The sequence below is a fragment of the Cydia strobilella genome, chromosome 12 (genome assembly GCF_947568885.1).
Source record: "Cydia strobilella chromosome 12, ilCydStro3.1, whole genome shotgun sequence".
In the NCBI taxonomy this organism is placed as follows: Eukaryota; Metazoa; Arthropoda; class Insecta; order Lepidoptera; family Tortricidae; genus Cydia; species Cydia strobilella.
The window spans coordinates 12,908,398-12,932,059 of NC_086052.1; the positions used below are offsets into that span (position 1 = coordinate 12,908,398).

Genomic DNA, 23,662 nt, shown 5'->3' on the forward strand with positions numbered 1-23,662 from the left:
TCGATGCAATTTCAAAACGCATTTTCAGAAATGTCAACATTGTCAACAAAAAATTTTTCACCGATTCCGACACGTAAAAATACACAACTTCCAGAGTTTTCTGTTATAATATCGTATTATCATAAAAAAATGAGTGATTTCAGTGATGAAGATGATCTAACGCCTGTGGATGTTGCACTTTCCTCGCTATAGTGAGGGGAAAAGTTTTGTGTTACACACGGGTGCAAATGTATTTTACTTCTCGTGTGTTTAAACACTCGCGGGTAAAATACAACTTTGCACCTTTGTATAACAAATAACTATTTTAGAAGATAGTGGAAGGCCGCTACTCCATACAAATGGGGATATAGTCCCCATCTTCCTCTCTGGATGTTGACATTATGGAAAATACCATAGCTATATATGCCCCTTCGTTTGACTTTTTCGATTTGTTGATTATTAAGAGAAAGGGAATAAGAGTTAGGAGCGAAAAACAAAGTTTATACATTTTTTAAAGCTCCTAACTCTTATAATAATTATCGAAAAAAAAAACAGATTAAGAGGTACAGCTGTGATTAAAATACCAACATCCAACTGTGTAAAAATATTTTCTATAATGTAAATATCCAGAAAGGAAAATGGGGGCTACTTTCTTATGAAAAGGCGGTTAGCTTCGCGGCGGCTTAGGTACCTCCTTATTAAACATTCTAAGCATTCGTTTTACTACTTTTGTTTTGAGTAATATTACCAGGAGTTTCTGGTACAATAGGTCGAGGTAAATATATAAATGTAAATGTAATAGGTAATATGTACTTATATTAACTTCTCTAGATCTAGGTAAATAAATATAAGTATATTACGTGACATTTATTTAACGCCTATGTTACTTTAAATCGTCTAGGTATATCCTCGAAAGGCTAGTCTGCAAACGCTGTGGAAACCATTAAAAACCTAACCTTGTGCACAATCCGTGTTATGGAGTACTAATTAGCACTCATGCAATCAGTGGTCACGTAGTTGGCACACCTATATTAATTCACTTAATTTCACATAGTAAATGTCATTTCCTTCCCTTAATTACTTGTAAGTAGGCCCGCCCTATATTTTCAATTAGGCAGCATGGCTGGGCGTGGACAAGCTATGATAAATAAAGTATCCTAATGTACCTTCGTTAATTAATGGACGGTATTATTAATATTAATGTGATGTTGTTGGAAAATTAAAAGGGCGTTTATATGAAATGTCTAAGGGCCACTTGCACCATTTCACTAACCTGCGGTTAACCGGTTAAACCTGGAGTTACCATAGTTGCCAGTACAATTTGACACTGGGTTAACGGTTTAACCGCTTAACCCCAGGTTAGTGGGATGGTGCAGCTGATTTAAGTGCTTGTTGTTACGTATTTTTATTGAAATGTATGCACCCTAGCCTGCACAGAAAACGTGGTATGTGCTAAAGTGCTAAAAGTGAGTACCAAAACAGGTAACTACAATTAAACTTGCTTGCTGTTCTAATAATTCTTGGCACTTACTAATTGATATGTTGTAAATTCCTTTGGTATTTGGCACCAAGTGGTTTCTGAAACCCAAACACTACAGACAAGTTTCCAGTATTAACATTTATAGCTTTTAAAATAGGTTTAATATTGTAAACAACAGTGTTTGGGTGGAAATAGTAGTTAGAAACACGTTCTCTATCTATTTTGTAATCAATTTGTCGCTGATGAAAGTGATGAATTAATTCCAAGTGATCAAAAGAGTAGTGATGAGGCTCCCATAAACTCGATTTCCACCGGATATCCGGTATGAAAAAATAGCACTTTTCGTAGGTACAGGTCATGAAGAAAAGTAGGCAAATCAGTTCCGGCTTGCCACACCGATATGATTGACAATTCACCATTGCTAATTTTCGCTAATTGAATTAGTAAAAAGAACAAATGTATGTAAATAATTTAACTCTGATGTACCAACATGGGTTGGTTTAATCCATGTACATGTACCACTACTTATTAAGTTATAATAAACTGTCGATATGCTTCTACGAAGCATGTTCGTTACATAGCGGAAAAACTATGCTACAGTCGTAGCTTAATAGTAAATATGTAAAAACATGTACTTTATACGCCTTATTGTTTTTATGCTACTTTAATACTTAAGTTTCGTAAAAGATAACCCATTCTGCAGGAACTTTATTCAGGAAATGTTCCCTGAAAGCAATAAAAGAGCAATGAAAAGAAACGCCTTTCGTAATTGTTTCTATTTTACATTGAAAGACAAATTTCCAGAACAATTTACAACAAAGAAGCAAGATGTATTTTACAGTTTAGTTACATAATGCCAGAACTGTATGTTCTAATTACCGTTCTAGTGAACTAACGTACTGACGGTGCAATGGACTTTAAGAATGATATATGTCGCTACTTTAATATAAGATAGTAGTTCTGGTTCTGGGAAGTTAATGCCTCTAAAATAACGCCGTGCAATGATGTGAACTCTTGTAGCATGATTTCTGTACTTATAAGAGTTTGGAGCAAAATATTCACATTCATAGTTAGGTAATATAATAAGACTATTTTGGAGACTAATCAAATACATATATGCCTAAAAACAAACGGTAAATATTATAATTCTATCATTTAATAACATTTAAATGAGCATAAGTAAGAGCTAACAAATTAGAATTTATGTTCAAAAGAATCTCAGAACAGCATCAGCGTTACAAAGGTAAGAACAAGTTGAAACTGTAAAAGTTACTTAAAAGCTAAAAGACGACAATGTGGCTTAATTTTCTGTTAAAATTTTATATCGATATCGATTGGTATTTCGAAATGCCTAGTGGTAACTTAACTATGTTAGGTACATTTCACCATTCTCGAGAGTTACGTTTTATTTCGATGTACCAATATTTATAAGTTCAGTTATTTATAAAATGTTATTGACAAAACAACAATTACGAATCAGGTCCTAAGCTCGCTAGTGTGTGTTTGTAGTCCTTTCCTTTTCCTTTCTAACTTTGTGGCTTCATCAACATTTGCTTTAGAGATTCATCTAATTTGTAGTCACATGCAGTAGTAACTACTGTCGTATTAGAATGCAAACGTTGAAACGTTTTTTTTTTTACTTTTTGCGTAAAATATTAAAACCTATTTATTAACGTCTTATGAAAAAATCCATTAGTTACTTAATGCTAAAGTACCAGCTAATAATTATTTACAAAGCAATCGATATTTTAACAAAGGAATGTATTGGTTTCTAACTCCAATACTCATCCATCACTGTATTCTCATCATGAGTGATATTTTTTGCTAATACCACTAACAATAATGTTACAGAAAATATATACTTGTAGGATCACAGTCACACACAGCAATATCATCTAGAACGTCTCTCTCGTGGACGTTACCGTGAGGGGCTACTTATAAACATTTATATTCTGAACACATCCGCATAGAGAAATATTTACTTTTCTATTATTCATATTTATATTCATATTAATTTATTATCCTCAGTCATAATTATTACTTACTCGTATATATATGCACACAGCCGTATATTGTCCACAAGGGCGACAAATTTTAAAATTTTGTTTTAAAATCTGAGTTTTAGTCTACTTAACGAGAAAGTATATCGATTACTTAGTAGTAGTTATTAAATGTCAAACCACGTTTGCGTGTTTCCCACTCTTACCTATCTATTTTAAAAACGTTACCTTACAATATCGAAATTCTAAAGCTATGAAATTATGTTGTTATTGTGTTATGTTCAGATTGTTTTTTTGTTTTTTTTTTTTTTTTGTTTATAGTATCACATAATAAATAACCGAGTAAAGTAGGATTAAAAGTCCGAGTTAGAGGTTACTTTGGGAATTAATTGTATCGAGCGAAGTGTCATAATTCGTGTATCGGAAGCTATGTTGTTAAAGATAATATAGTCAAGAACTACATATATTTTTTCCACGTCTACGAATATCAACGCCTCTTAGAAAAACATGATCATATAAGGAGATTTTTCGCCTTCTGGCTCAGGGAACCGCCTTAAAGCCTTTACATTCACGAACACCATTTGCAGCATTTTGCCGTCAATGTATTAATGCCACAATACATTTTCCTTCGAAGAAATCTACTTGGCTATTACTATTATGATATCATAACAACTAGGGCGAGATGAAAGAGTTGGATGAATGACGTTTGATCAACAGGATATCATACGAAAATACACTCAAAGTGTGTATGTTTGATGGCGTCGAATTAACCCGATGGTGACCTAGTTTTTGATGATATCACAATTAGGTGAAACGAATGGTAAAGTCTCTTCAGATAATATGTATATAATCAATTGGGTCAAAATGTTTCGGAAAACCGACATACCTATAACCTGACACTAAAAATGGCTCTACCTGCTCGTAAAACAAAGAGAGAGATAATATGTATTTTATTCTTTTGTTGCAGCCTTCATCGTGTACTACGCTTTTCAATCCAGCTTTTTCTGGCTCAACGTGATGTGTTTTGACATTTGGCGGACATTCAGGTACGTCATAGTGAAACATTGTGAAATGGTTTTTTAAAGCTAATCAAACTAACTAAGATCAATATCAGCTACTGATGTGCTGACAGAAACTTTCCAAAATTACGAAATTTTCACATCAAAAATAAAATCATTACCTTCATACCTTACAACACCTTAACAGCTTAATTTTTGCATGTGTATGAGGAACGAAATTTTCCAAAATTTTAGGAAACTTTTCTCAACTTGCATACCTATCTGTAATTCCGACAACACGATTTTATTTAATATAAATTTAGATATTACAATTCTTAGTTAGGTACGTAAGTGATTTTGCTTCATGGGCTTCATTCTTTTTGGAATAAGTTGGTAGGTATGGTAACCTACCTACTCGTATATTTTGGCCCGACTCCCAGAGACAAGTGGAAAGATAATTAAAGATGCAGCAGCAAGCAGATCTAGGTGTCCTTAGGTACCTACAAGGCTACAATTTATTAGATACCTACATGCGATCGTAATCATCTTCCTCGCGTTGTCCCAGCATTTTTGCCACGGCTAATGGGAGCCTGGGGTCCGCTTGGCAACTAATCCCAAGAATTGGCGTAGGCACTAGTTTTTACGAAAGCGACTGCCATCTGACCTTCCAACCCAGAAGGGAAACTAGGCCTTATTGGGATTAATCCGGGTTCCTCACGATGTTTTCCTTCACCGAAAAGCGACTGGAAAATATCAAATGATATTTCGTACATAAGTTACGAAAAACTCATTGGTACGAGCCGGGGTTTGAACCCGCGACCTCCGGATTGCAAGTCGCACGCTCTTACCGCTAGGCCACCAGCGCTTGCATGCGATCGTAATGATCATGTTTTTAGTTTTTGGTCTGTAACTAATGCAGTTATTTAGGGAACCCGTTGATTATATGCAAGTATTTTAAATACGTAGTTCTACGTAATATGTATATATTTCCAATGGTTTGTACTCTGTGTTGTTACGCATTGCAGATCGGCCACACCGATTCCCTCCAGTACCGGAAACTCTCTGTAGGTTTCACCGTTGTTCACAATCGATGTTTAACAATAGCATGTGCTTAGTAAAGGTTTAGGTGGCATGCCTCTGTAGTCGATGTGTTTAATATTATGCGGGGCGCCAAATCTTAAAGATCCAACCGCGATCGTAATCAAGAATTAATTTTTGTAGTTTAAAAAAATATACCTACATGTATTTATAACGAAAGAAAACACTTCGAACAAAAAGCGGACGCTATAAAGCATTCTCTACCAGTCAACTTTCAGCCAAAAGAGATATTTAAGCGTATAATGTGTTTTACTTATACTTTTCACTGTGTCATTCGGTAGCGCTACGACGTCGTAGCGTATAGAGTAGGCATTTCCCGCTTTGTAGCGCTTTTTCGTGATGGTATGGCATTGGCATAACATGCAGTGCAATGGTTAGTCAGTTTCTAAATTTAAAAGTTACTAAAAATACTTACCTACTGATAAGTAATACATTTTATTATAGTAGAGTAGACATATTTAGTTGTCTAAAATTTCTAGACTAAACAACTCTGACAAGTGATCTCATGTTTAATAGTCGAAGAAAATAGTACATTTCGATGCTAGTGCGGAAAGTATGTCATTACTTAACGAGTACCGAGATATCTTGCCACGAGCCGTAGGCGAGCTGCAAGACTCGGGACGAGTGAAGAATGACATTTCCGCACGTGTATCGAACGACGTTTTTAAATACAGTTGCGAAAAAATAATAAAATCAACAAGTAAGGAATAAAAACTTTGGAATCTTAAAACGCCTCTTAGTAGGTAGTAAAAATAAGAAAAAAACGCCTCTTCTTTGACAGGCGTTTCGGCAGCTATTCCGTTCCATTCAGACAACTTATTAAGAACGGTTTTTCAATATTCAATATTAAAAAATTTACGTGTTATAATGATGATGAGGTAAGTAATTAAATTATAAAATATGTATATTTTTCGTATTCTTACATTAACAGTAGGTTTTTATGTTGATTACGACGTTTAAAGGAAACTAATATTAACACTCATCAATAAGTACTCATGAATTGGAACAAAACCAACTTTCCGCACGCTAAACAGCTACGTAAAGTAGCACTTTTTGAGCAATTGTATTAAAAAACATTATTTGCATAATAAATAAAACAAGCAATATCAAATAAACTTCACATAAATTGGTTATTTGGTAATATTTCCTATCATTCGTACAAATTATCGAAAGTAGGTAGGTACGTAGGTTTTCTATGTGTTAAGTACATCTTCCTGTGGTATACGGTATACGTAAGTATATTTAGTTAAATGTGTAATGTTTTGATATCGAATTCCGCCACTCATCGGGATCGTTTAGGTTCTCTGATCTTGCTTGAAATAACTTTGTATTTTTTTCAATCCGAGCGAATTTAATTAAAGACCGAGATCGCTCATAAATATAACTTTTACTCTTTTTATCTCTTATTAATAATTTTATTAAATTTCTTTTAGATTTTCCTTCGTTTTATACTAAGGCATACAGTAGCGGCAGAAAATCTATCATACCTACTGCTATTTCTTGTAGGCATTCGTTCGAAAATTCATGAAATTAGACTATATATTATATATCATGTAAACAATAATTGTATCATCATCATATAATTATGCTTACGTCCCACTGCAAGTGGCAACGTGGGCAACCACGTTAACACAATGCGGATTGGGGTCTTCTGTAAAATCTTCGCTGGTCTCAGGTGTTGTTTAGGTGGTGAAATAAGAGTGGACTGTAGTTTTAAATGCTGGTTTACTTTCTAAACTACGAAGAAGTACAAAAGTGGCAAAGTGAAATTGTCGTTAGGAATCGAGAGAAATGAATGGTGAGTTTTTGAAAGCCCTAACTGTCAAAGTCTTGAATACAAAATTGCCATATTAAAATCAGAACATTGAGACTTAAATTATAATATCATTGAATGTTTTAGTTAAAAAACATGCAATATGAATTAAATTAATTATGTGAACATATTGAGACGTTAAAATAAATTATATAATATAAAACTGTGAAGTTAATTTTTAATACAAATATTCGCTATTTATCCTAACGAATACAGGATCGAAACTGGGTATATTTTCGAACGATTCGTAACATGCTCCCGGCTTTGAAGTGTGAGAGCTTCAATTATTGGTCGATAGGGAGAGGGCAGATGTTGTTGAAAGCTCGTCGGATGACCCCTCTCTTCGTCTTTATGTCTGCGACGCGCGCGACACCGTCGCTGCCATGAATAACTCCGACTACTCGACCGAGGTGCCAGAGAAGGGGAGGCAGAGTTCTGTCTTTGACGACAACCAGAACGCCTTCCTGAAGTTCTCCTGCGGATGAGTGCCATTTTGTCTTCTGTTGCAGCCAGAGGATGTACTCGTTGGAAAAACGGTGCCAAAATTGCTGTTTGAACACCCCAATTAATGTATGTTATAAAATTTATAAATATTGTATTTCTGATTTTAAAAAACACTCAAAATCGAATCTTACCGACAATAAAACCTAGATGGATCAACTTTTCTGCCTCGTTAGCCTCTGGTTTAAATATTAAATCGCATCTAACTTTACAATATAGTACCCGCTGCCGCGAAACTCGGACAAACTAATTATTTTCAAAATGAACCCTAGCTTAATCCAATTGTCGTTTTCATACGCCCCTATATTGTAAATATCATCGAAATCAAGGCGCGCTGTACGAATTGTCGACAATCCCAAACTCACAACAAGCCTCCTTGTGTGTGTTCTACCGCCTGTACAATGGGCTGTGCTCTGATGAATTGTTTGACATGATGCCAACGGCCGCTTTCTATCACCGCACCGCTCGCCATCGGCAGGGCGTTCATCCTTACACCCTAGCACCTAAATGGTCACGTACTGTGCGGTTTAAGAAGAATTTCCTCCCGCGTACGCTTCGGCTGTGGAATGAGCTCCCTGCCGAGGTTTTCCCGAGGGGCTACAGTATGGGGTTCTTCAAAAAAGGAGTGTACAGGTTTTTAAAGGGTCGACAACGCTCATGTAATATCTCTGGTGTTGCAGGCGTCCATAGGCTACGGTTACTGCTTACCATCAGGCGGGCCGTATGCTTGTTTGTCACCGTCGTGGTATAAAAAAAAACGCTGGAACCATTTTTGAGAAATTGTTAAAAAATATATGCCAATGTATCTGAAAAAATATACTTAATAGATTATTTGCCGCTACTGTACATGAGAAACAGTAGATTTTTATTTGTTTATACATTTTAAGCATGACTGTTTAGAGCAATGTAATAAATAGTTTTACATTTTTTACTATTACGATGTCATTTGCTATATATAAAGAACAATTTGTATACTTAGTTTTTCCAAATTTTATAATCAATGTTATCATTGCATGAATTTGATTATTTCCAGTTGAATTATTTCAAATTATTTCGAATTGTATCTATCAAGCAACTAAAACTACATAACTAACTATAAGAATGACAAAATAACAAAACTAAAAACATCATTTCGTTCCGATGAAATTATACGTGTTTTGATCCTTTGTGGTGCAGAGGAATATAGCAAAGCGCTGGTATAATTTTCAAGGCGCATTAGAATTCTCGAAACACTGACTTCACAAACGTCGCATTAGTTCATGAACCCAAATGGAACAGGCCTGTTTAAGCTTTGTGCGTTTGCAGATATAAGTAATGTAATGTAGTTAAGTGTAGTTATTCCGTTGCAGAGACAAGTAACCTCTTGTACTTAGAAACTTCTATATATTTCGGGAACAAAGGACTCTTTTCTCTATATATTTATTCGTCCTGGCTATCTGCTACATCGTGCCACCGCTTAGGTCTGGCGGGTCTCTTTTTTGAGTAGTGAGGATATTTTCCGTGTAAGTATCTTGGCCCACAAATTTTTTAGCAGACTGCAGACATCCCCTACACCATGAAGTTTTGTTGACTAATATAATATACGTAGGTATTTATAGTAGGTATGATTTAAACTTGTTGGTTATAATAGGTAAAAGAGGCAACATTCCACTAATTTAACGTTTTTAGGGCAGGCACCTGAATACAATTTTCACAAACTAATTGTATAACATTTTTAACGCTATCCGATATCACCAAAGGACATCAGGGCAAACCATAACCCAGGAGTCACAACGGTAAGCTTTTAAATTTCGTTAAATTAATAATTTAGGTCATAATACATAGAACCCGAGATGTTCGTTCCTTGTGCTTACTCGTATTTTTGCTAAAAAGAGCCGAGCTCAAGCCGAGAATGCACGATGCAGTTTGGACGCTTTATTTTATTTTATCTGTATTCAGACACTGCATTTTACAGGAGTGCAACAAAACGAAAACCTTTCTATTTTATTTAGTTTTTAATTTACGTTCTCGTGTTCGAAAAACATTATCTTCTTAAAATATAAAAAATAAAAGGTTATATTAATAACTGTAATAGATGTCATATATTAAAGAAAAAGTGACGAAGCCCTCCAGTGGTGAAGGTAGGATTCGAACCGGCGTCTTTAGCTATCGCGGCTAACGCCATGAACCCCTAGGCCACCCCGCCACGGCGGTGCCCGTCCGAATTTCTCGACTATATGCCATCTTAGTAAGACTAGGCGTCTTTATATATAGTAGTGTGACTACTTTAAATAACACAAATCATAATATTTAATAAAATAATTGTATTTGTTCTCAAACTTGTTAAAAGGTTATATGTTTTTCGAATTAAAGAATCAATAATAAAAATGTACAATAATCAAAACAATTTGAGCAACAACAACAAGAATACGATGCTAGTGCAGGGTAGAGGTAGACGAGTTAGGCAGGGCTGCACCGTCATTGAAGCCAAAGAAATTTTGGATTGATTTAAATCTGTGCCGTGTCCTGCGGATACGCATGCTTTTAAGGGTTTACTGTCATTAGGTACAAATGGAAAATCGTCCACTTCAAATGACCATTCTGAAATTGGATCAAAAATGATAGTATCCAAAGTGAATCAAGTCAAAATGTAATTGTGCTAAAAACCATTTTTAACCAAATTTGTAATCGTCGTAAATTAATTAAGCCAGAATGGAATTCTGTCCATTATAAATTATATTTTTTCTGAGTGTTGCTATGCCCTTATGCGCTACTGCTGAAATGTCATTATTAAATTAAATTACCTAATTGTAGTTGTCACATATGTGTGACCACCAAATGCCATCCAAACACAATACATTACCTATTTAAAGGTTATACGATGTTTCTATTTAAATTCTAACAATACCTTTTTCTCTAACTTCCTATATGCTCTTTAAAAAGAGTACAGACGATGTACTCAAATAATTAGAAATAATAAACTTAATTAAGAAGCTTACCGCGCGCTGCGATGCGACCATTTGGTTTAATTCGCATTTCCGTAAACTCCACACTTAGGGAGAATGCTCTAAATTCTTTTTACGATTCTTTTATTGAAGTAATTTCCATTAATTACCTCCTTCATAAAATCGTAGTCTGGTGAAAACTATGCATTAAGCTACGGTCTGATAATTTGCGCTAAACGTAAGTTCTCCACCAAGCAGCATAGTAGATTCTTGCAATTATCTGCAATAACTAGGCATTGGTAATATATAGCATTTTATAGTGTAGGTACTTGAGTTGACTTGTTAAGAGAATACATTTGTGGTAATTTTTCCATACAAACGTTTTCCTCTCTGTATTTTGGCCCTAGATGAGTAACTTTTTTTATATGAGTTCAATATTACCAGTATCTGTGTCTGTACGTTTTGCTTTATTTTGATATGATTGTTTTTAAAAGAACTAGGTTACTTTAAATAGCGCTAATAACGGCCAAATAAATGCGCCGTAAACAGACGCCTAGCATACACAATCGGCAACAATAAACGCAAAAATCAAAACTCCTTAAACTACTTAGTGCGCGCTAAGGAAGATCCGTATTGTTAATTTTCAACAAAAAATCACCTCACCGATTCCCTTAACTACGGTGCCACCAAACGCTACAACCACCAAATGCTACAAGATTACCAATATCTTTTTGTGATGCCGCATGCCGCGACACGACATTTTTGCATAGGGGAATACAAAAAATCACCAGTTTATTGCAATCACAGGGGCTACCGAGGAGGCAGCAGTAAGAAGCGGCACGAGCAACGACGCTTCGCCATGTATGGGCTGTACGCGTGGGGAGTGCCCTTGGTGCTCACTGCTCTCACCGCCTTCATGCAGTTCGGGCAACTGCCCAACTACATCTTGAAGCCGGGGCTGGGGGATATGAAGTGCTGGTTTGAAGGTGGGTGATAAGTAGAAGTTAAGTATGTAGTCGTAATAGCAAAAATCGAGATAACGGTATTTTTAGGGTTCCGTACCTCAAAAGGAAAAAACGGAACCCTTATAGGATCACTCGTGCGTGTGTCTGTCTGTCTGTCCGTCTGTCACAGCCTATTTTCTCCGAAACTACTGGACCAATTAAGTTGAAATTTGGTATACATATGTAAGTTTGTGACCCAAAGACGGACATGTAACATAAACAAATCAATTTTAAACACGGGGGCCACTTTTGGGAGGTAAATGAGAAAATTAAAAAATAATGTTTTTCAAACTAAATCGTGTTACATATCAAATGAAAGAGCTCATTGTGAGAATCTCAAATATTTTTTTTAATAATTTTATGATAAACAGTAGAAGTTATTCAAGAAAATAGCCAAAAAATTACCATCCCCCCCTTTATCTCCGAAACTACTGGGTCTAAAATTTTGAAAAAAAATACACAAAATAGATCTTTACCTATAGATTACAGGAAAACCTATTAAAAAATGTGCAGTCAAGCGTGAGTCGGACTTAATTACTTAGTTTTTGATCCGACCCCTACGGGTTTTTTAAAGACATTTCACTCACGTTTCACAGAAAAAAATGCATTGTTTAAATTATGTCCTGTACGGAACCCTTGGAACGCGAGTCCGGCTCGCACTTGGCCGGTTTTTTTACTTATCTGTGTAATAGTTACTTACATAACTTTGAGTCATGTTGCTTACGCGTTTGCTGTGTAAACCTGTTAATAGTATGTAATTTTCTTTTAGTGCCCTTGTTCAATTACTTAGGCGTAAACTGCTGAAATCTAGAAACTTTTTTCTACTTTTCAAATGATTCGGTGGTGTAGAGAGATAGGCGAGTGTGAATACAGGCCATGTTTCACGTTGGATAAAATCTTGTCGTTCGTGCAGTGGCGATTGTTCCCACAGGATAGATATAAACTTCCGAGTGATGAATATATTCTTCCTATAACCCCTTACCGAGTGCCGTATTTTGTCATTTTTAGCAATCACTATTATCATGTAGCAATGCTTAATATGAAAATTATATCTTAAGTAATGGACTTTCGCCGAAAAAGAAAAGGGAAATAAATAAAACATATACTTTTCTATTATTCTATTACATTTAGAGTTTTCCGCGGAGATTAACTCGTGAAAATATTAATTGCTTATTCTACTTTTCACTCGCACACTTGTTAAGTTTAGCTTAAATTAAAGAATATTAGTGCAGAGATATAGCCGAGTCTGAACACAGGCCATGTTTCATGCTGGATAAAACCTTGTCATTCGTGCGGTATTGCCATTGTTCCCACGACATAAACATGTTTCCGAGTGATGAATTCCCCATAGCTCCTGACTATCATATAGGGTAATTTGCAGCAATCTCTGTAGTTTAAGGGTTAACCTAGGAATGGTTAAATTAGAAAATGATAAGTTCGCAAAAGGCTTTCCCCGAAAAAAAAAAAGAAAAAACATCGAGTTTAATGAGTATTTTGAAATTCTTAAAATTAGTGCCCTCTCTCCGCTCCTCCAGTTCCCTCAAAAGTTGGACCAACAAAAATTTTAATTGTATCACTAAAATTTTACCGTATTAAATGGCAGGTAACTATTAATTAGCCCGTGAAAACATTAAACTTTTTGTTTTACTTATCACTCGCATATTCGTTAGGATTAGCCAGATTTTAGCTTAAAAAGGATGCAGACAGTTAAACAAGGGCCATATTTTACGCGGGATAAAATCTTGCCACTCGGTAACGATTATTCCCACAGGATAAGATAAACTGAAATAATGCCGAATCCCGAATTATGGATTCTGACTCTAATCCTACTATCGATTATGTAATGTTAAGTGAAAAAGAAGGAAGATTCCGAGCACAGTTTTAAATATTGTACTTAATGTAAAACTTACAAATGTGACTGTGGTTCTCTGTGGTTGTGGCCATCTGTACGTCTGTCTGTCTGTTACATTTTCATGGTTAATTAAATAAATCAGTATTATATGAATTGTATAATGCTGTAGTATATAAGTTTTAATAACAAAACTTCCGTGAGACTCGACGTTTTGAGTCTAGTCGTTAGAATTGATGAAATATATGATGAATAATATGTAGAAAGGTTAGGCCCCGGTGAACCAAATACTTTAATTCTGGAAATCCACCCCCTGGAGTAAGGAAATTAAAGAGAGATAAGTAGCAGGCAGAACCGCATCTACCGCTAAGTAGTTAGTTAACAATATAATTTTATTCAACAAACTTATTAGCTCAGTCGTCTATATCTTCGCTTTCAGTAGTTTACACTAAAAGCTTTATTATTTCTTTGCCTCTTGTTTTCCTTTGGTAAAACAGAAATCTGGAATATGATCCTAATTGCCAGATACAGCCATCTTTGTTTCATTTCCAGAGTAAATTGTTAATCCGGTATTACAGCAGATTAATTATGCTAAACAAGCCATTTTCTAAATGGTGTGCTTCCGTTCCCAAATGTTGTGGAAAGTTATAAATAATGCATAAGTACGGTATTTACTACAGGATGGTTGTTACGTGATAGGTTCATACTTATACATAAATAAAAAGCCGGACGTCTAGAGATTGCTTGTAACTCTTGTAAGTTTATAAGGACGAGTTATAAAATGATAAAAAAAATCTAGCTTATGCGATAGGTAGGTAAAGTAAGTAATAAAATTATATAAAACATGATACGTAGAAATATTTAGTTACACACAAGTCACACAACCCACGATTTCATTGTATTTATCTAAGGTATGTAGGTAGTACATAATAACAACTAGAGATCCTTATCTTAGTGCTTACCCAGTGGATCAGGAGGCGTACTGTAGGTACGTACGCAGGCTTTGGCGAATACTAATAGTATTAAATCGTAATTTTGCGAACTTATTTTCGACGTTTCGACGCAGATTACACGTCTTGTTCGCGGATGACTGAGTGATGTCTCAAAATGTCAAAACAGAGATTTGACACAGAGAAACACAATATATAGGGAAGGTAGAGGTACCTCTACCTTCCATAACAAGATACAAATCAGATTTATGATTTTTTATAACATATTTTTAACCAAGAAGTAGGTATACCTATGATTTAATGTGTTCAAACGCGATAATTTTGATTGTTACCTATATTAAAGGCACTAGAACTAAAAACTAGGCTTTACCGAAGTTACTATAAGGCGGTACCATGAAGCTCGTGGGTAATGATATAAGTTTTCCAGCCACCCCATACTAAAGCTTATTTTATCTTGACCCCCGTAGACAAAAATTCCTTAACCTGCATTACAATTTGAATATGCAGACTCCTCAAGGCCATTTAAATAATTTATCATCCCCAACAATCCTGGAATGCTACGTATGATTTTATCTGCTGACTACCCTACGCCTACAAGAGCGCGGGCGTAAAATATGGCTTTTATTAACGCTGTATACGGGAGTTAAAAAACAATAAGCCTGGCATTCGATCGTGAAATCCACCGCCCGTCGAACGGTAGGAGTAATTGATTTTCCATCAAATATTAGAATACCGCGGCGGTGAAAAATTCAAGCCCATTGGAAATTAATAAGATGAAGACATTAACCGATTTCTTTGTATTATTTTCCAATTTTTTAATGCTACAATGGTGGATATTGGCAAAGACACTGTAGCCTATGGACGATTGCAACTATCCTCTAGCGCCCCATTGTCCTCCTCCTATCCTATTTATTTAATACGAGTACAAATTACCTCCAATGAAATTTAAATAATTATTAATGGCTCTGTGAACTGTAGATCTCGCGAACCCCCATGATTGCACCATTTTGTAAAATTTCAAAAAATGAATCGACAAACAAAAACTACATAATTATCGAATCTGCTCACAAAATTTCACGAGAATAGGTTGTAAAATGCGACCAGGGGCCCGTTTATCAAAAGCTTGTAGTTTGTAATACAAGTGGAAGTCCTTTTTGACAGTTTTTGTTAGAAAGGGACTTCCACTTGTATTACAAGCTAAAAACTTTTGATAAACGGGCCCCCACTTGTATTACAAGCTACAAGCTTTTGATAAACGGGCCCCTGTAGAATCCAGGCTTTTCTGCCCGAGCTGAAACGAATACCTTCAATTAAATGAGTTGCTTTTGTTTTGTCTCGTTCGATTTTAAAACGAAACAATTTCAATTCTGTTTTATAATACCGTTAATTTAAATTCGACTGCTATTTTTCTTGTATAATGGGCCGCTAGGTGTTATAACTGTTATAAGTAGGGGTAGGTGGCAGGGATCGGATACCGGTATTTTTTGTATGGGAACGAAAACGGTATTATTTCGTTCTTTGTTAATTATTTCATTTCTAATTGGGCAATCTAATAATACAAAGTCGCGTTACCTAAGAACACAACTAAGTCTTACATTTCGAATATAAAACAATTGGAAAAATATGGTTATTTCCAAGTTTTTGCAAAAAAACCAGTTCCGGTCCCTGGGTAGGTGATATACCTAAGTAGAAGGTATACCTAAGTGATATATACCTACTCTCTATGTCAGTGTCACATGCTTACAACCTGGAGCTTTGTTACCTACCTACTTACCTATACCCGCTCACCATCAGAAACACAATAGATACTAGGCAGGACGATATATACATACCCATATTCACTATCTAAAGGATCTATATGTGGTATTGTGGGTCACTTCTGGATGAGATTAGCTCAGGACCGGGACAAGTGGCGTACTGGAAGAGAGGCCTATGCTCATCAGTGGGCGATAAAGGGCTGATATGATGGTGATGATGATGATGATGTGGTATTTTGTTGAATTGAATAGTTTAGTTCAAACTCACGAACGTCTTTTAATTGTTTTTGAATAACAAATCTACTATTTTTTTTGCGATACATATATGCCTAGTCAGACAATTTAGAATAGAATATAGAATAGAATAGAAATAATTTATTCGTTATAGCACACACAAATAGAAAACACAGACAGATCAAAAGGTACCTAATTATATTTAGTGTTGAATAGATCAATTGGGGAGTAAATAAGCCAAGGGCGGTTAATATTACTGTCTCATACTCATATTTACGAGTATGACTTCATCCAACGGATTAGTTTGTCTGACACCGAATTACAGTCATTTGCAAACTCTGTAAGGGGCCCATTTCTGCAATGAAAAAACCGGACAAGTGCGAGTCGGACTCGCTCACCGAGAGTTCCGTACTTTTCAGTATTTGTTGTTATAGCGGCAACAGAAATACATCATCTGTGAAAATTTCAACTGTCTATCAATTACAGTTCATGAGATACAGCCTGGTAACAGACGGTAGACGGATAGAGGGGTCTTAGTAATAGGGTCCCGTTTCTACCCTTTGGGTACGGAACCCTAAAAACTTACGTATCCCATGGATAAGTATAACTATTAGAGATCCTTTACATAATATTTACAAACGTAAAAAGGACAATACATATCTATATAGGTACTTAGATGATATTTTAGGTGTGTCCAAAATATTGTGAGATGCTGAAATTATTGTGAGAGTAGTAGGTAGGTACAAATATTGTGCGGATTGTGCCAGCTGCATGGAACCGATGTTCTTTACACGCACTAAAGGATGACTCACGTTAGACCGGGGCGTGACCGGACCGGGGCGGGCCGGAGCGATCCGACACAGGGGCTATCAGGAGCGCCACCGTCGCCGGGGCGTTCCGGGGCCGGGGCGTCAGGGCCACCCGACACTAGTTGTATATCCGAGCAACGGACTGTTTATGACAAATGTCACAAATAATTGTTTGCTGATAGTGATAACTAGGAGAAAAAATGGAAAGGCCGAATAAAATTAAAATTTTGTCCCTTGCTGCCGTAATGGCAGATGAAGAGGCTGCTGCGGGCTCCTTAAGCAGCTTTGGACCTACGAAGACAATTTTTTTGATTATTTTCATATGACCCAAGGCTCTTTCGAAGCCATTCACGACAGGATTAAACACCGTTTGGTCAAACAAATAACTGGATTTCAGGAACCAATAACCAGCAAACATCGTCTGGCTCTCTGTTTAAGGTAAGATATACAATGCGTGTATTGTGTATAACAAATAAGTATAATAATGTGCCGAATCATATATAAAGGTATTGAGAAGGAAGGAGATGACCGGTTCGCCATACAAATATAGTCCCCATATAGTTCGCACCTGGCCGGTTTTTTTAATATAGGCAAACGAGCAGAGCCCATGAACAGAGGTCGTATCATAGGATTGGTAGATACATTAAATATTATTATGTACAAAGAAACAGCGCTATGTTAAGTAGAAGTTATTTTTTAGGGTTCCGTTCCCTCAAAAGGAAAAAACGGAACCCTTATAGGATCACTCGTGCGTCTGTCTGTCTGGCTATCCGTCTGTCACAGCCTATTTTCTCCGAAACTACTGAACCGATTAAGCAGGATATATTTGAGCCCCAAATTAAAATTTTCGTTCGTCACTATGGACCAGATATACCTATAGAAAAACTGTTTTTTTTTTCTTATTATTACAAGTATTCTCACGGAGCCCCAACAGAGGCTTTGCGGAGCCCTAGGGGTCCGCGGAGCACACTTTGAGAATGGCTGATATAGACAACCAGATAGCCAAAATAATGTTACAGGTGCCCTCTAGTAGTATTAGGTATTGTGATAGGTACAATGAATGGTATAATAAACATTTTTTTTCATATATGTACCATGGACATTCCTCGATGGCATCAAGTTGCAACCGAAAAGCGATGATCACATGGCAAATAAAATCCTGAAGACCGTAGCAGCCACGTCTAAGCAGGATATATTCAATAAATGTTTATTCTTTGTTGTTTGATATATAACTAGTAGTTCGCCCCGGACCGGACTGAGAACTCGCGGTTTGAACAACAAGAAAACCTTTAACAATTATATATGTTTGCCGTAATGTAAACGCTGCAGCTTTACGGCTTGAGGGTTCTGGCCCCAAATTCACCAGGATCCCTAGAGGATCAGGCTAGGGGATTCGTGTCATGCTACTCATGCTCCACAGCAGAACCACCTTAGCTTTAATGAATATATGGGAAATATCTATATAATGTCTAGTCTGTTCGAAAAGAGAAGAGTTATGGAATGTATTGGGACCTATACATTCCAAGACTCTTCTCTTTCCGCACAGACTCTTTACAATTCTAGACTAGTTTAAAAAATATCTATATTTATCACTAGTTTCGTTGTACGCTTTCTTATGTTTCAGCTGTAGAGCATACTCCCTGGCAGAATTGTAGTTAAATATTGTTACACACGCAGTATGCCTGGTTTCATACTTCACAGTCAGGGCTATAGCCCGCGGTTATAACCGCGAACCACTTCATTTGTTCATCTATTTGCCTCTCTATCGATCTTATATATATTTATGCGGAGGAGAGGCACATAGATGAAATTTTTATTTTGGATGTCTGGCGGCTCCCCTAAGGAAATTACGCGTTCCACGTCTTAGTCATTAATATTAAATAAGAACAATAAAATGTACGAAGAGTACTATTGTATTATTTCAGTAGTTAGTGCCTTTGGGTAATTTTAGACAGAAAATAGGCAAAACTCTGCATAGGTAGAGGGCGTCACTAGCACAATCACAGGGCCTACCGCGTAACCGGCGTAACACGACAATCGAAATTTCGGTCTGCCTGTATATCATTCTTGCATATTCGATCGACAGAGAGGCAGATAACAATATTTCGATTATTGCGTTTCGCGGTAGGCCATCTGTTAACAAATTACCTTGTCAAAAACTGTTTAAGGCATAGTATGTATACGTTACTTACACGCTATGGTGTACAATACACGCAGTTAGCAATAAATATCCCTTTATGAGTAATACAATGAAATAATATGATGTTTGTACTCTTTGCAGGCAGGCATTTTAATAGGAAGTATTACTGCAATGTTCTGCCGCCAGAGTGCAGCACTGGTGCACAATACTAACTCTTAAAGTAACTTATACATACTAGGCCTTAAACAGTTTTTTGACAAGTTTTCACTGAGATTATACATCAAGTCCTATTGCGATTCCTATAAGAGGAAAGAGAAAATAGTGCCATGCTTTGTCCCTATCACCGACTGGGTAGCATCATATATAGGAGGCGATGGCGAAATACCGAATTTATAAGAGTGAAAGAGAAAAAAATCCTATGCTGCCAAATTTTATATGAATATTCTATCTTTTACCCCCGGTCGCTCGGTAGCGCGTTTATAACTACCTACTTGTATATTATACTATGTCTATGATCAAGGCGGTTTGTTTCTCAGGTCTGTTTACAAGTGGTCTACCGCGAACCGCGAAAATCTAAATTTCTTTATCTGCCTCTCTATCGATTGAATAGGCAAGAGTGATAGAGAGGCAGAAACCGATTTTTTAATTGTGCTAGTGACGCTCGCTACGCAAAGTTTTGTGTAATATTCCCTATTAACCTACATGCTCATTATTGAATTATTTTTACAAGCAGTAACATCAATAGGCATCTCATTTAATATAATCCGACTAAATTACATTTCAGCAACACCTCCATATTTCACAAAATAAATCAAGACATTATCTAACCTATATAATTTTGACGTATACGTCCGAGTCGCCCGTGTTGCGACTTAGCTTTCATGTAGCAACACCTAACATGGAAAAGTAAATAATAAAGACTGCATGAATCTTAACGGATGACAGCGTTGTTTGGAAAATATTTATAGGTAATATATTATTTATGAATTAGTTTTCTTTGTAAATGTAAGGTATTTTAAATAGGAATTTTCCCTTATTTTAAATATTTATTACGTAAGAGTCAAATTAATACTTAGCTAAATCGCTTGTAATAAATCTTACGTAACGACATGTATACTTATTATATAATTTATTTCATTGTCTGTAATATGATATTCCAACTAGGTATATGTTTGAAACGGCAGTCTTTACTTCTTAAAACTCTGCTTCTTGGGAACATTTTTTATTTCAATGCAATTAAGTCAAATGATGAACGGAACTATTAAAATTGGCAAAAAAATTCTTAGGCAACTGGCTGTCTGGCGCTATCAACTATCTGAAGTAAAATGTAGAGCCAGTGTGACTAAAATAGATGTACTAATCTTTAATTGCTTTTCATAAAACCGGCAATATATATAGCATTGTGTAATAGCTTTATTTATGGTAATGTGCTTTTTTAAAGAGATTGACAGTCATTGTTGATTAACTTCTCTTTGCGCCAAGTAACATAAACCGACCAAGTAACGAATTAGCTAAACCATCATATTTAAGAAACAAATTTATGACGTTTTGCAACCTTCTTATTTTGGCAAATATATTCCGACACACCCGGGCATGCATATTGCGAAGGGTGGTATTCCATCTGTCCAATCTTGGTCCAACGTGTATTTGCGTTTCACATTTTGCTTAATGAGAGAGTGAGACGCAATGCACATTGGACACTGATCTTGAACAGTGGAATACCACCCCAAGAGAAGAATTGAGTCTCTGGCTTGTCAGGAGGCCCCGGGATGTCATGAACATAAACCGACCAAGTAACGAATTAGCTAATCCATCATATTTAAAAAACAAATTTATGACGTTTTGCAACCTTTTTATTTTGGCAAATATATTCCGACACACCCGGGCATGCATATTGTGAAGGGTGGTATTCCATCTGTCCAATCTTGGTCCAACGTGTATTTGCGTTTCACATTTTGCTTAATGAGAGAGTGAGACGCAATGCACATTGGACACAGATCTTCAACAAGTGGAATACCACCCCAAGAGCAATGGCTTGTCAGGAGGCCCCGGGATGTCAGGCCTTTGTACATAGCATGACCGGCCCGGGCCCGTACCGTGTCCGCACCGTCGCACTCCCGAGCCCCGGTCATGACGTAATGCTTTCCATAGAAAACAACGCGCCGGAAGCTCCGGCCCGGTCACGCCCCGGTCTAACGTGAGTCATCCTTACTATTATAGGATTTCGTGGAAGATTAAATATCTCCCCAAATTAAATCGTGCCTGAGCTTCTTGTGCAGAACAGAGCGCTAAAAATTTAATTCTACAGGATTGCAATGACCACAGGACTTTTAACTCATTATAAGCTTTGTACTCTTGTTATTTAGATTGGAAACGCGACCTCATGTATTTCTTCACGCCAGTGCTCGCGCTGGTGCTATGCAACACTATCTTGTTCTCGGTGACTGCTCACCGCATCCGCTCTATCAAGCAGGAGACGGCCATCTTAAAGAGCTCGGAGTCGGCCAGAAGCGACCGTCTTAAGAAGGATAAGCAAAGGTAAGCATAAGGTACTTTTCGCAACGGCACTCTTATTGATCTTTGGTAGCCATTATCTCGTTGCAATAAGTTAACCACTTCGGTGCTGACGCTGGTGCTTTGCGACACTTTCCTGGTCTCTGCTCACCGCATCCGCTCCATCAAGCAGGAGACGTTGAAGAGAGGTATGGGCACTGTAAATGTCATCTCGCTTTGTGTGGTAGGGCACAGGACAGCGGATGTCATTCCAGATCTAGAGCAGAGCCCAACTGGGGAAGTACCTCCACCTTACAGAAAACCGCCGCCAAATAACACTAGACCCTACTCATAATAGTGTTGTGTTCCTGCCGGTGAGTAAGGTTGCCAGAGCTCAACGAGGGTGCGAGTGTTAGGGTCGGCAACGCGCATGCAACTTCTCTGGAGTTGCAGGCGTACATAGGCTACGGAGACTGCTTAACATCAGGCGGGACGTAGGCTTGTTTACCACCGACGTAGTATTTAAAAAAAAGGAGACGCGACGGTCTTAAGAAAGATAAACAAAAATAAATAGTAAATATTTGGCTCATCTTGGATTTTATTACATGACAAAGGCATGTTACAGCTGCACCATTGAGTAGTTCCCCTCACTGTTCAAGTCAGGCGCAGGGAAATACCGAACTTTTGCCATCTGTACTTTAGGTGAGATTCCCATTTTTCATACAACAAATGGCATTTTGTTATTTAATCACTAAAATTATCCCTAGTGTGAAATAAAAATCATGGATCACGATTTCACAATAGTTCCATGATAAAAACGACAAGTAACCTAACACAATTTTCTTGTGTCAGCTGTAAATGTATTACGATAAGAATCTATCATGATGATAACACATAAATCGACACGAATGAATCGTCGATGCAAGGGCATCAAGCAATCTAATCTGTCAACCTATCTAACTGTCAGATAGGTAGACGATACAACGAGCTTATTCGTTTAAATGGCTATAAATATTAATGGAACTTACCCTTAACCAGATACGGCCTATACCTGAAGCTGTTCATGGTGATGGGCGTGAACTGGTTGGTGGAACTCATAAGCTTCGCCGTGGGAGGCTCCAATTGGTACTGGGTCGTCGTGGATCTGTCCAACGTGATGCTGGGCTTCTTCATCTTCTTTATCTTCGTGTGGAAGAAGAAAGTGCGCAACTTAGTTAGGAAAAGGTGAGTTGGACGAATTTTTCGAAACTTAGTCTGAGACTTGTTTTCATTAGTTGCGTGAACAGGCATTCCTGTGCAGGTAATGTTTACCAACTGTCAACTAATAAAAATAACTACAATTCGTCTAAGCTGTATACACTGACGTGAACAGAACAAAGTGTCGCAGTGTCATTGTAAATGACATATTTTCGTAGAAATTTGACATAAATGATGACATTGGCACATGTTGTCATTGCAAATGCCATGCAGAGTTAGCTTGGTCCGGCTTTATTTATTTAAAATTTAAATCAGGCAACAAGGCCCATATTACAAACACCTTACATTTACATATTATCTTCCAATCTCTTTAGGTATACAAACTTCTATGTATAGTCTGGCAAGAAATTGTAGAAAATTATTGAGGGCGCCACTT

At 36.8% G+C, this 23,662-nt stretch overlaps 1 protein-coding gene across 3 annotated transcripts in view; it reads left to right on the forward strand.

Annotated features, from left to right (window-relative positions):
• The window catches only part of LOC134746186 (G-protein coupled receptor Mth2-like), a 53,696-nt gene that overhangs the window by 22,532 nt on the left and 7,502 nt on the right, over window positions 1-23,662 (forward strand). Inside the window, exons 4-8 of one of the 3 annotated variants that reach the window (XM_063680505.1) lie at window positions 4,427-4,505; window positions 5,483-5,521; window positions 11,601-11,779; window positions 21,903-22,074; window positions 23,068-23,253. In XM_063680505.1, coding sequence (XP_063536575.1) covers window positions 4,427-4,505; window positions 5,483-5,521; window positions 11,601-11,779; window positions 21,903-22,074; window positions 23,068-23,253 — 655 coding nt within the window. Of the gene's footprint in view, window positions 1-4,426; window positions 4,506-5,482; window positions 5,522-9,608; window positions 9,645-11,600; window positions 11,780-21,902; window positions 22,075-23,067; window positions 23,254-23,662 lie in introns of all 3 variants that reach the window. The other 2 variants (XM_063680506.1, XM_063680507.1) reach the window with 2 other exon arrangements.